The 14,533-nt window shown below is 41.5% G+C and overlaps 1 protein-coding gene across 3 annotated transcripts in view; it reads right to left on the reverse strand.

Moving 5' to 3' along the window:
• Zdhhc13 (zinc finger DHHC-type palmitoyltransferase 13) overlaps positions 1-13,792 on the reverse strand; it is a 48,222-nt gene extending 34,430 nt beyond the window's left edge. For 2 of the 3 annotated variants that reach the window (XM_045145445.1, XM_004650808.2), the window contains exons 1-2: positions 13,682-13,792; positions 3,727-3,872 (exon numbers count right to left, since the gene is read on the reverse strand). In XM_045145445.1, the coding sequence (XP_045001380.1) occupies positions 3,727-3,872; positions 13,682-13,708 (173 nt within the window). In that variant the 5' untranslated portion in view covers positions 13,709-13,792. The remainder of the gene's footprint in view (positions 1-3,726; positions 3,873-13,681) is intronic. The other variant, XM_045145446.1, reaches the window with a different exon arrangement.
• Between the last annotated feature and the right edge of the window lie 741 nt (positions 13,793-14,533).

Here is a 14,533-nt window from a genome sequence, read left to right on the forward strand (position 1 = left end):
CAGATGCTTGCACCACCCAGTGTGCACATGCAACCTTACATCTGCATCACCTTCATGAACCTGGCTTATGTGGGACCTGGAGATTTGAACATGGACCTTTCCAGGTAAACACTTTAACCGCTTAGCTGTCTCTCCAGCCCTTCCATGGATATTCTTTATTCAAACTCCCTTCCTGTTGACACAGAAATATAATGCAGCTATTTCTGAGTATCCACAGGATCCCCATGGATGACAAAAATCTGTGGGTATTCATAAAATGATATAATATTTGCATACAATTATGTACCTCTTCCCATATATGTTAAATCACTGCAAGTAATCTAACTTATAACACTTCATAGACTATAAATGCTATGTACATAGTTGTCAAGCCACAGTGTTTAGCCAATAATGACAAGAAAAAGAAAATCTTATTCATGATCACTATAGGTAAATATTTCCGCAAAATATTTTGAATCCAAGATTAGTTGAAGGTGTTGTTGCTTGACTCCACAATGAAGAACTCAGAATCAGAGTCAACTATAATCAATGTATGAAGGAAACATGGCCTAAAGTCAAATAACAAAAGTAAGCGGAGTGTAATTACTGGTCAGATTAATCCATTAGAGTTAAACTTGATTTTCCTTAAAAACATGCAAACAAAAAAAAACTTTAATTACTCACATTTATCCTCCTTCAATAAATTCTGTTCAGTCCTCCACTATGTGCCAAGACCATAAGGTGCTGGCTGATTCCCCTGAGTATACTCTTAGCCCTGAAGCAAACCAACCCTGCTCAATGACATTACCACATCACCACATGGGAGAAAAAACTAAAAGCAAACTTGTTATAAAGTTAACAACAAGAAACCAACATGACATACTCCTAGCAGAGGGAGACATGCTGAGTCCTTCCTGGAGGAACTGAAACCTTGCACGTATGTCTTAAAGAAGGGAGGACATTCTGGACAATGGGAATAGCATGTATAAATAATAAACACCTCATAGAGGTTCAAAGAAATGTGAGTTAACAATGCTAAGCAGAGCACATTAAAGAGGAAAGGACAAGGGCCAAGGCTTGAAGAGGTAGAAAAAACCACGAGGGCTTTCTAAGCCACAGTTCAATGGGAATCAAGAAAGGTTCGAAAAGAGAAAGGTACTGAGACTCTGAGTGCTATTAGGGGCAGTATGGAAGCTGTGTAGAGCACCATGCAAACCAGGAGACAGACAACAGTAATAATGGGCAAGGCAGGATGGGTGAACTCTTACAGAACTATCTTTAATGCTTTAATAATTTTTTTCAGCAATAAAGTATCTTAAAATTGAGGCATGTAAGCCAGGCGTGGTGGCACACACCTTTAGTCCCAGCACTCGGGAGGCAGAGATTGGAGGACTGCTGTGAGTTCAAGGCCACCCTGAGACTCCATAGTGAATCCCAAGTCAGCCTGGGCTAGAATGAGACCCTACCTCGAAAAACCAAATATTAAGACATGTATATTTTTTAGGCATAATGCTGACATGGTAGCAATTATTTATCCAACACATATTTATTGACATGCCTCAATGTCAATGGGCCAAATGTGGCTCACCATCTGTTTTATTTGGTACATGTGTGTGTGCACACACACACTCAAACCAATGGGCAGAACTACTGTTAAAAGAGAATATTTCTGCCTGATAAAAATATACATGTGTGTCTTATTAGCATTTTAAGTGTCAAGGCACATGTATGAGAATGCTAAGCAAAAATAAGTTTTTGATAATGGCTCCATTTTTGAAATGTCAACCTCTTTAGCATTTTACTGGAATGGAGAAATTCCCTTTAGTTGATAAGCATTAATTAGGATTTTGGTGGTTCAGCATATATAAACACACACACAGTGGCAAGCACTCATACACTCTCCTAGCTCTTTTCCCTTCCCTAAGAACTGCCTAAAGAGATTTCCACAGTCACTTGAAAAAGTCTAAAATCTAAAGGAAACGTTAAGATAGATGAGTTTTTTCTTGAGATTCACTGTATATACTGTTTAATTTATAACTGTTATCATAACAGGGGTTTACTGGCAACATAGAAACATTTAAATGTTTCTAACTATATCAAATACCAACTTTAAAAACACTCATCTTCATATAATAAAATAAACAACATCAAATAATATTCAGCTGTAGTCACAGGCTTTACATTTACATTGGTAACTATAAGACTTAAGTAATTGTCAGTATATTTTGAATAAACATTAGCCAATACTAAGACCAAACTGGCTAATTATTCAGCAAATATCTTTGCATGTGACAGAAACAATATGAAGTGACTGTGATAATATTAGTTCCTTCCCTGGTGACAGGACAGGACATGATTTACATTTGATAGACAACCTGATGAAAGGATTTTTACTTGATTACTAAAATAAATGGATTACCACTTTAGTCTGATAGACAAAACATTTCAAAATATGTTAAATGGCAAGAAGTGATCTAGTGCCTACAAATTAACAAGATCTACAGGGATGAAAACAATGTAAGCCATACACATCCACATATGGTGGTATTAAGGAGAAATATAAAAATGTATTTCTATATTCAATGCAAGCAAAGCAACCCCACTATTTGTTTTCAGTGGTCACACACTGCATTTCCACCTTACCCCCTTTCTTGTTGTGTAGGCAGTACCACAAAAACACAGGATACCAATAAATGTTACTATCTGTAATGTGAGCTGATAGTCCCCATCTGTGGTAGTTTGAATGTATGTCCCCCCGTAGAGTCAGGTGTTAATAAAATTCAGTTAACAGCTTCTGCCCCTAGCAGGGAGACTTCTGCTACAGGGGGCATGCCCTGGGAGCAGATCTAAAACCAGCCTATGGTATACAGAGCGAGTTCTGGGGGCTCCTGCTGCTGTAGGTTGGTTTGGCGCTTGCTTGTGGTGCTGGCTGTTTGGCAGTGTCTCTGCTTGGATTTATGAAGGGGAGTCAGCTTCTTCTGACGTCAATAAACTTCCCCTGGATGTATAACCTGAAATAAACCTTTCCCCTATAAAATGCGTCAGGTTTAGAAGTTTATCCCAGCAATGCGAAGCTGACTACACCATCCCATTCAAAACCTTAGGCTGTAGTATACTTTAAATTCAGAGTTACGATTTTCATGCCATTCTAAATCATTTATTCATTCAGTCAAGAATTATTAGACTCTTATCAGAAGACAGAAACTGAGCCGAGCGTGGTGGCGCACACCTTTAATCCCAGCACTCGGGAGGCAGAAGTAGGAGGATTGCCATGAGTTCAAGGCCACCCTGAGATGACAGAGTTAATTCCAGGTCAGCCTGGACCAGAGTGAGACCCTACCTCGAAAAACTGCAAAAGCCCTGGGGCTACAAAAACAGAGGATATGCTTTTGTTAAGAAGCTACCTCCAGCTCTCACACTGTACTAAGCATTCTGAGGCTGGTGTGATGTGCATACCTAGTGCTGGTATTGATGAAGTACCAAAATGCCAAGGAAAGGCACACCATACAGTATCACTAACTATAAACACACATTACAACACCAGAATGCCACGGAAAGGCACACCGTACAGTACCACTAACTATAAACACACATTACAACACCAGAATGCCATGGAAAGGCACACTATACAGTACCACTAACTACAAATACACAATACAACACCAGAATGCCAAGGAAAGGCACACCATACAGTACCACTAACTATAAACACACATTACAATTCAACAGAACATCCGGAAGACTTACTGAGTGGCTTTCACAATGTCACAGTTACTCGAATCCTCTATAAGAGGAAGAACGTCTCTTGCCTTCGCAAACTCTTTGTTTTCATGTGCACAGGTGCTGTGTCGACCAAATCCTGCATGATGAGCGCCATGGCCGTGATTCCTGCACTGCAGAGTAAGAGCAATTGACAAGGCACATGGGAAAATTAGTGTCACGTTCAGTTACATAACAAAGCATTTGCTGCCATCAGTAAAATCTATATTAATAAATTAAATTGCTTTAGTCCCTGAGGTGTATCTTAGGAAAGATGTATTCTCAGTGTCATTTCTCAGCAAAAATTTACTGAAGTTGAATAGTTCATTCTTGCTTGGAAATTATCTTTCTTTCAAAAAGATTTATTGTTATTTATTACAGACATGGGGGGGGAGGGAAAGAAAGAGATAATGAGCACGCCAGGGCCTCTGGCCATTGCAAACCAACTCCAGACACATGTGCCACCATGTGCATCTGGCTCATGTGGGACCTAGAGAATCGAACCTGGGTCCTTAGGCTTTGCAGGCATGAACCTTAACTGCTAAACCATCTCTCCAGCCTGGAAACTATCTTTAACTGCTTTATTATGGAAGATGCTTAATACCAGAAAAAATGCAAATTACATTATTTTGTCATAGACAAAGGTCATCTGAAAAGACACAAACGTAGTTTGTTATTTTAATGCTAGACAGAGGCTGACGGCTCTTGACACTGCAGGAACATTTCCAGGTCCCTCCTTCCAGAGTTTTGGTGGGCTTACCAGAAAACAACTCTCTCCACTCCCCAGTGCATCAAACTCTTGTATTTTCCTTTCCCCTTGAAGATGGACACAATCTGTCACTCCCTTGATGATGCTATATTATACTGTTTTAGGTGGGCGTGGTGGAGTACGCCTTTAACCTCAGCACTCGGGAGGCAGTGGTAGGAGGATGGCCATAAATTCCAAGCCACCCTGAGACTACATAGTGAATTCCAGGTCAGCCTGGGTTAGAGTGAGACCTTACCTCAAAAAACCAGACTGTCTTAGCAGACTCTGTTAATGGTGTTGGAACCTTAAGCTACTATGAAATGAGAACACCCATGAGAGGGCCACATGGCAAGGACTGCAGGCAGCACAGCAAGAAATAGAGACCTTGATCAAGCATCCACAAACAGCTGAATTCTGCTAGGAACCACATGGGTTTGAAGAGACCCCAAGTTCCATAATGAAACAGCTTAGTGTTAATGTCAGTCTGGTTGGACTCTGAGCAGAGGATCCAGCTAAGCTGTGCCTGAACCTCTGACAAACTAAGAGCTACTAGGTAGATGTTCTAAGCAATTGCATGTGTGGCCGATTGTTCTGCAGCAATAGGGATCTACTACAGAAGAGACTACGGGGTTCAGGGAGCGTGAACTCTCACGGTCAAGACAATCCAGTCAGTCAGGCTGAAGTTCCAGCCCTGTAATTCTAGCTACTCAAGAGAGCAGCCATTTTGACATTTGTCAACAACACGATTAAAACATCTAGTGGAAGAGCTCGGAAGTGGTTCAGTGAATAAACGTGCTTACTTGCAAAGCCTGCTGGCCTGAGTTTAACTCACCAAGCCACTCACATAAAGCTAGACACAAAATGTGGTACAAGCATCTGGCACTAGTTTGCAGCAGCGAGTGGCACTAGAATGTCCATAAACCACCTACCCACACCCACACAATCTTTCATCTAGTGGACAAGCAGGCAGCACAAATGGGACTCACTGAATCACTTTAACTCCCTAAAACAAAAATCTAACTTTAAGAAAGCCACACCTACAGCTAAAAGAGAGATACTTAAAGTTTCTCAGTTTCCTAAAAACCCAGATACCAAATATGTATTTACATATTTTAAGTAAATGTTTAAAAGACTCTAAATTATAACTTTATAAATTATGGTTAAGATCTCAAGCCATTCGATTGTATAATAACCAATTTCATAAACCATTTAAATTTCCAAGCAGGAATAGATCAAACTATTCAACTTCAATAAATGTATTATACTGTTTTTGAGAAATGACACTGAGTGGGCGGTGGGCTGTAGCTTAGTGACAGGGTGCTTACTTAGCATATATGAAACCCTGGGTCCAACTCCAATACCCAGCAAAACACACACATACAAGACTTAAGTATACTGAAAATTCCAGAATTATTATTACATAGATTAACAGATTATCTATAATTAAAAAGCTGATTATTATAAATATATCATTTTCAAATGTTTCATTGAAAGATTGTTATTCCAATGACATTACTTTGTTCTCCGAGCTATATGAAAAAGTTGCTTTAAAATTCTTAAAATATATAATAATATAGAGAAGCATATAAATATATATAATTTTTTTCTGGTTTCTTTTTTAAACAGTTTCATGTAACCCAGGCAGGCCCTAAACTCCTGATCCCCCAGCTTCTACCTCCCTAATACTGGGATTACATGTATGCTTTGCCTAGCTTGGATTTTGTCGTATAGTGTACAGAATATAAAATGAACCTGATGAAACTATCACCAAGTTAAAGAAACAAGACTGGCCCTAACATGTTCTATCACTTTCCCACATTGCAAACAGGTGTTTTTTTTTTTTGGTTTTGTTTTGCTTTTCTTTAGTTTTTTAAAAAATATTTTTATTTATTTGTGAGAAAAAAAGGCATGGGGGGGGGGAGAATGGGCATGCCAGGGCCTCCAGCTGCTGCAAACGAAATCCAGATGCATGCACCACCCTGTGCATCTGGCTTATGTGGGTCCCAGGGAATCAAACGTGGGACTTAGGCTTCAAACGTGGGACTTAGGCTTCACAGGTAAGCACATTAATTGCTAAGCCATCTCTCCAGCCCCATGCTTTTCTTTAGTTTTATCCCTTGTGTATACAACCCTAAATATATAGTTGTTTTATAATTTTAATTTTCATATAAGTTGAATCATGTACTACCTGTTTTAATGTTAGACTTATAATCTTTATCCATGTTGATATGGAAAGCTACAGTTAATTCATTCTTCTTGATGTAAAACATTCTAAACTATTAACATGCCCCAATTTATTTGTTACTGCTTGCATGTTTGACTTTTCCTAGTTTTGTGCTGCTAAAGCAATACTGCTCTGAGCATTCTTGTACATGTACATATAAGAAATTCTTAACAAGCCAGGTATGGTGATTCATGCCTTTAATTGCACCACTGTGGATGCAGAGGTAGGAGGATTGCTGTGAGTCTGAGGATACCCTGAGACTACATAGTGAATTCCAGGTCAGCCTGGGCTAGAAAAACAAACCAACAACAAAAAAACTGAAATTCTTGGCAGTTGTACATGTCTCTGTATATGCACATATAACCAATTTCCCACAGCTGTACATGCCTTTGCATATGCACGCATAAACAATTCTTGGTAGTTGTATGTGTATGCATGCACGTGTAACAAATTCTTGGCAGCTGTACATGTCTCTGTGTACACATGTATAAAAAATTCTCAGCATACATGTCTAAGTATGCAGGTATAAACAACTCTCAGATATTGCACACGTCTCTGAATATGCATGTATAAACAAGTCTCAGCAATTGGACATGTCTCTGTATATGCACATATAAATAATTCCTGGCAGCTGTATGTGTCTCTGTATATGGACATACAAACAATTCTCAGAAGCTGTACACTCTCTGCATATGCATTTATAAACAACTCTCCTAGGCTGAATTAAAAAACCATATGAGGACTTCCAGTCAAGATGGCAACCGCCTAGCTGCACTACAGACAACAAGGAAAAAAAAAGATAGATGCAGATCCTAAGAGAGCTGCCCCAACATACCTCAAAAGGGGCCCAACTGAAACTAAGGACAACTGGCGAAATAAGCAAGGGTGAGGTTTTCCTGTGAACCGATACCAGCACAAAGGGGAAGGAGACCAACGCAGAGAAAAATCAACTCCTACCAAATCAGAGAGCCAGAGCCTCAGAGGCCCCCAACACCTCAGCACTGAAGCAGACCAAAAATGAACCCAACATGGCTCAGGGAAATTCTGCGGAAGAGGGGGCGGAAAGAATGTCAGAGTCACATGTTGGGTCATGATTTGCAGAGACATTTATCATACCAATAACTGGGGGCTAACTCCACAATGCACGACCCATTTTCATTAACAAGGAGGGTCTAATGGGAGGGGGTAGATCACAGATGAGCCTAAATAATGGTACCAAACTGCCTGTATTTACTGAAAAGAAAACTAATAAATTAAATTAAAAATAAAAATACCATATGATGTCTGTGAGAAATTCAATTTAAACAAACACACACGGATTAGAAGTAAAATAATGTGAAAAATATATCATTCTGGGATTACAGACACCTGCATCTGGTGGTTTTTATGTGTTCTGAGGATCTGAACGCAGGTACTCATTCTTGCACAGCAAGTACTTTATCCACCGAACCCCTCATCCCAATGCCTAGTGTTTTAGACATATGTCATTGGGATACATGATTTATAAATATTCTCTCTGCTTGGAACGTTCCTTTTCCTAAAATTTTCTTCATGGAGACTAGGGAGATGGCTCAATGAATAAGAGCCTTTGCTACATAAGTATGAGTGCTTGAGAAGACCTGAGCTCAATTCCTACCACCCAGTAAAAAGTTGGACATGGTCACACATGCCTGTTAATTCCAGTCACGGAGGAAGAGGGTTGGTGGGAGAGAGAGATATGCTGGAGAACCACTGACACTCACTGGCCAACCAGTATGACCAAAAACAATGGCTCCGAGTTCAGTGAGAGACTTTGCCTCAAGGAAACAAAGCAGAACAGAAATATAGGACACCCATCTTTCTTTTCTGGCCTCCACAGACATGTATACACCCTAAATATGCACACACCACATAAACTAAACACAAACAGGCAAAAAAAGGGGGGGGGAATCTTTCACACAATGGCAAGCTTCAAGCTTTGATGCACAATTTACCATTTTATGGATGGATGGTGGTTTTGGTGTCACTTCTAAAGAACGGTTCACTTGGAATCACAATTCCGTTTGCTCAGGGATGTTTCAGGTGCTGGCACTGCCAGGAGACCGCTTTCCTGCTCCATGAGTGGAAACAGTTTCTCAGATGCTCCCTTCCAGGGCCTGACCACAGGGGGGCGGGTAAACTCCTACTGGCTTGAAGCTTTTCCAGTTCTGGTCTTCCCCAATCTAATTGCCAGTATATACTTTTCAGAAGGCTATCTACTTTCTGTCTAGGCTTCACAGCTGCATTCAGTGCAAAGAGGGTGGAGGGTGCCTTTATTCCATCCATCTCACCCAGAACCAAATCCACATGCTCAATAGATAACGAACAAACGTTACAGCGCAGATTCACAGAAATCAGTTTTCATATAAAAATTACTTGGTCACTTAAAATTATGAAGTGACACATTTTAACTTTAATGATCTAGAAATACAGAAGTGAATAAGCAGCTAGCAACCTGGAATTTCTCTTCCAATAATGCACCAACAGAGTCCATTAAGTCTGTGTATCCTTCCTTCCTCATTTTATTTATATCTACACTTGCTTTCTAATGGACTATGGACACATATAACCAGACATAGAAATATATGGATGCACAGGTGACACTGTATACACATGCATTAAAAAATATTTTATTTATTTATTTATTTGAGAAAGAGACAGAAAGAGACAGATGGGGGTGGAGGGAGAGAGAATGGGCATTGCAGGAACTCTAGCCACTGCAAATAACTCCAGATGCATGCAACACTTTGTGCATCTGGCTTTATGTGGGTACTGGGGAATCAAACCTGGGTCCTTTGGCTTTGCTGGCAAGTGCATTAACCTCTAAGCCATCCCTCCAGCCCACACATGCATTTTTTTTAATCAGTTTTCTATATGTCTAAGTATGTGCAGGCACATGTGACATTGTATACACATGTAATTTTTATCAGTTTTTCTTATACTTAATAAAGAAAGGGATCACAGTACTCACATGATTCTTCACCTTGCACCTCTCACCTAAGAAGGTGTCATGTTCAGCCTTTCAGGTGAGTGAAGCTGAATGTCACTCTACCCTGCACCTCTAACACTATTTAGTCAACCTTTCTCTTATTGTTTGAGATGCAAATTGATTTCATTCTTTCAATTCCATAAATAACCTGCAGTTAACACCCTGCATATTCTAGTTCCACAGGACTGATTCCCAATATAGGTTGACTGCTGAGTTAAAAGAACATATTTATTTTAAGCATAACATACAACCAAATATTTTCCCTAAGACATGCTTCCAGTGTCCTTTTTCCCTACAAATCTTCCCGAATAAGATATTGCCAATCTTTTTAAAATCTTGTCAGATTACTAACAAATGATAAATGGTACCTTGTTTTTTATTTGCACACACCCCAGTCTCTAATTAACTTTGAGTATTTTGTTTTGTTGTTATGTACATTGGCTCTCCATGCCTTCTCCTTTTTGGACAGCCTTTTGATAGCTTACCAGTTTTTCTAGTGCTGAATAGATTGTTTGCATTTGAAGAATTAACCTTTTATTTACATATAGTTTTGTTATCACAAAACATTGATTCATTCTAGAGGTACAAATTTAAAGTATGTATCAAGTAGGCCACTCTGTTTACAAGGTATTTTGGGGGCAGAGTAGAGGTTACACAACCATGAGGGACTGACAGTGGCATCTTCAGAATATTATGGTATTAAGTTAAGTAATCTTTAAATTTTATCATCTAATTTTAACTAAATTACCTCTCCCCAAATGAGCAGTGATTTAAGCTGATTTCTGCAAAAAATGCATGAATTGAAGACAGCTCAAATAATAAAATAGCAGTGATGACACTTCTATTCAGAGCTTTTCATCAGTCACTTGAGGTATAAACTAAGAGAGAACTGGCACACCAGGGCCTCAGCCACTGCAATCGAACTCCAGACACTTGTACCACCTAGTGGGCATGTGCAACCTTGTGCTTGCCTCACCTTTGCGTGTCTGGATTACATGGGATGTGGAGAGCTGAACATGGGTCCTTAGGCTTTGCAGGCAAGTGCCTTAACCACTAAGACATCTCTCCAGCCTGCTTGTTTGTTTTTAAATTAAGATACATGAAGGTTGGGAAGAGAGAGAAGGTAGCAAAATACTATCTTCCATACTAGGAGGAGTGGGAGCAGAACAAGATTGAGAAATATCTGAGGCATTAGATACATCTGTGATGATTTTTACATAAGCTCCAAATTCCTTTATACTTCAAGATCAAGGCAGGGGTAGGGAGTCTATTTCCCATCCTCCTAACTTCACGTTCTGATGTGACTGCTTCACTAAGGAAATATTGCAGAAGTAAAATGCTGTGCCAATTTGAAACTGACAGCTTCCTCTTCCGGTCTCTCAAGATGCTTTTTATAGAAGCTAGTCACCATGCCACGCAAAAGCCTGGTCATGTGTAAGCATGCCAATGACTGTCAGCATCAACTGCTAGATCTGTGGGTGATGACACCCCAAAAAGATCAGAGCCCCAGCTATCAGGTCACTCCCAGCCTATGAGTCTTTCTGGCTTTACATGTGGTGGAATTAAAAACAAACCAGTACTGAACCAGTACATCCCAATTCCTGATGTAGAAGACATGACTGTTTTGGGGTGGTTTGTTATTCCACAACAGATACCTAGAACATCTTTAAGCTATGTAGACCATGTAATAATTCTTGTTTGGAACTATCTTTATTTATATTTATGTATATATGTGTGTGTATATATATATATGTGTGTGTGTGTATATATATATATATATATATATATAGATATATATATATATATGCATATATGTATACACACACACACACACACACACACACACACACACACACACTTTATAAAGTAACAATAGTCATTAAGAGGACCAAAATCTAGAAACTCAAGACTGTAATAAGGGTTATTATCCTGGCTATCAAATAAAGTGAAACTGAAGTATGGCCATTAAAATTTGTCATAAAGCAGCATGTGGTGGTGCACACCTTTAATCCCAGCACTCAGGAGGCAGACACAGGAGGATAACTGTGAATCCATGGCCAGCTTGAGACTACTCACTGAATGCCAGTGCTAGATTCTATTCTAGATGCTTCGATGCACAGAAGAGTGAAGGTATCTGATACAAATGACTGCCCTCAAAGAACTTGCATTCAACAGAGAAGAAAAAAACCATCAACAGAATCAATGAGGTGAAATGATACTGAATGCTGAGAAGAGATATAAAACAAGAAAGGTCAGGAGGTGATACTGATAGTGTGATGATGGGAAGGGCTTGTAATTTTAAATCTGGGGTGGGGTCAAAGGGTATTACTTTGGGGTGACAGCTGTGTGAAGAACTTAAAGAAGTGAGGAAATAAGCCATGGGTAAACATGGGAGAGATCATTTCAGGCAGAGTGAATAATAAGTACAAATGCCTGGAGACCAGCATGGTTGGGGCTTAGTAAGCAACCAAGAAAGCAAGGTCAGAAAGGTAAATGTAAATCAGATTACATATGCAAATTCTGAAAATACTGTCAACATTTGAATTTGGACTGGAGAAAATCAAATTTTATAAGTGGAAGGGGGGAGGAGTGTTGCTTTTGTTTGTTTTGTCCACCTGGATTGCAACCTAACTTCCTCAAGATATTCTAAACACTTTAGACTGATGGATGAATGAAATCTTAGCTGTGTCACCTAGCAGCTGACTGGTACCATGTGATTCCAATTTCTGGAGTCTCAGCACTCACTTCTAACATTAAAGAAAAATCATCCCTTCCTACCTTACAAGATAGATGTGGATTAAAAACGGGTACCTTGCAAATGCTAAAGTATCACATATAAGGTAAGCTCCTCACATTATAACTGAAGAAATTATCAACAAAAAACATCTATCTTGTGCCATTCTTTTCAACCTCCTAATCATTCTCTCTTCAAAGGCATGTAACTAAGGCACGGTTATCTCTCCTTCAGCACAAAGGGGTGAACTTTAAGCCCTTGAAGGTTTTTATTAGAGTGGCAGTAACTAAGAATTAACAGTTATTCTTACCAAGTTTTGAGGCCATCAGAGAAAAAGAATTGGTGAAGAATCCTTTTGTACAATGTAGTCTGCTTGCCAATCATTTTCTCTTCTTTCAAAATGCACTTCCCTATACATGTTCGTCACATACACCTACACCCAACTGCTCAAAGGAGGGACGGGGAGAACAGGAGAAACACTCAGGATCGCAAAGAACTGTGTTTGAGATCAACTAATGTGATATCAAACTGCTTGAAAAAAAACCTGCTTTCCTAGCTCTCTCGAACTGCAGGTAGCTTCAGTGTTTTCATCTGTAAAATGGGGATTTCTTTTTTTCTTAAGGACTCTCCAATTCTGTGATAAAACTATGCATATAAAACACCTGGCGCATGCATGCTAAGCATGTGCTAGGATTGAAGAACTCTGAAAAAATGAGGCGCGACAACACGCCACTTAAGTCAGTATTCGAGGTGCAGGGTGGTAAGCTTTCAGGTCTCTTGGAGTGGGTAACTTCCTCTACTGGCCCTTTTCTGCTCTCGGGAACTACACGAGGCTTTGGGTGACCGGCGCCCTCCGGGACTTCGCGGGTGGCCACACGTAGCTCCCCCATCCCGCCAGCACAAACCGCCTGCGGCGGTCGAGAAACTGGGACGCAGGGACAGGAGCGGGACGGGGCCAGCTCGGCTGCAAGGGCGCGCGGAGCCTCTCAACTCCAAGGCCAAGGTTAATGAGGACAGGTCCACGGCAGCTGTGTCGCCGGACGACGTGCCGACGCCGGGCCGCACCGAGGTCCCCCGCGGGGCCCGGGCGGCCTGGCCGAGGGGGGCTGCCTTTGGTTTCCCCAGTATCTCCCGCCTCCGGGCTAGGCCCGCCGCCGCTCCCCGGCCGCCGCACAGCTCGCCGTCCCCGGGCTGGTCCCCACGGCCGCCCCCACGGCCCGCATCACTCACCTGCGAGCCCAGCCCCGGCCCCTCCATCCGCCCGGAAGCCACAACCGCGCTGGCACCTCAGCAGACTGGCGGCCACAACTCGCCGGCCCGCGCGGCTCAGCCTCCTCGGCTCCCACTTCCTGCTCGCGCCCCGCCCCGCCCTGCCCTGCCAATCAGCCTGGTCCAGCCAATCCTCGCTCTCTCCCGTCTTGGGGCGGGACTTTCTCGCCTCAGGGGAGTCTAGTCGCAACCAGAGGAGGCCCCGCCCCTCCAATCATTCTCTTCCAGCCAATCACAGCCCTTGCCCGCCTAGGGGCGGGACTTTATCACCTCAGGGGAGGCTAGTTGCAACCAGAGAGCTCCGCCCCGCCCGTACTCTGTCCCTGTGACCAAGATTGGGCCCCGCCTCCGGGGATCCGCTAGCCCTAGGCGGCTGCAACTGGTATAGCTAGACGGTCCTTTATTGCAACGTCCATCTCCTGAGAGCAAACGTAGAGGGAGGGACTTACTACCAACTAGATGTCCTGGGCAAAGGTCTTTCTTTACCCCGGTCTCCTCCACTGTGAAGGGAGGGAAACATGAACCTACTTCAGGGAAACACGTGGAGGATGACATGTGAAAAAGCATGGTGAAGTTCTTCAGTTAACGTTTGAATCTTTTTTTTTTTTTTTTTTTTTGGTTTTTCGAGGTAGGGTCTCACTATGGTCCAGGCTGACCTGGAATTAATTCTGTAGTCAGGGTGGCCTTAAACTCACAGCGATCCTCCTACCTCTGCCTCCCAAGTGCTGGGATTAAAGGCCTGTGCCACCAGGCCCTGTTTATTCTTTCCTTTTTATCCTTTAATTTCAGTAAATGTAAAAGTATCTTTTCCCC

Source organism: Jaculus jaculus, chromosome 3, assembly GCF_020740685.1.
Source record: "Jaculus jaculus isolate mJacJac1 chromosome 3, mJacJac1.mat.Y.cur, whole genome shotgun sequence".
In the NCBI taxonomy this organism is placed as follows: Eukaryota; Metazoa; Chordata; class Mammalia; order Rodentia; family Dipodidae; genus Jaculus; species Jaculus jaculus.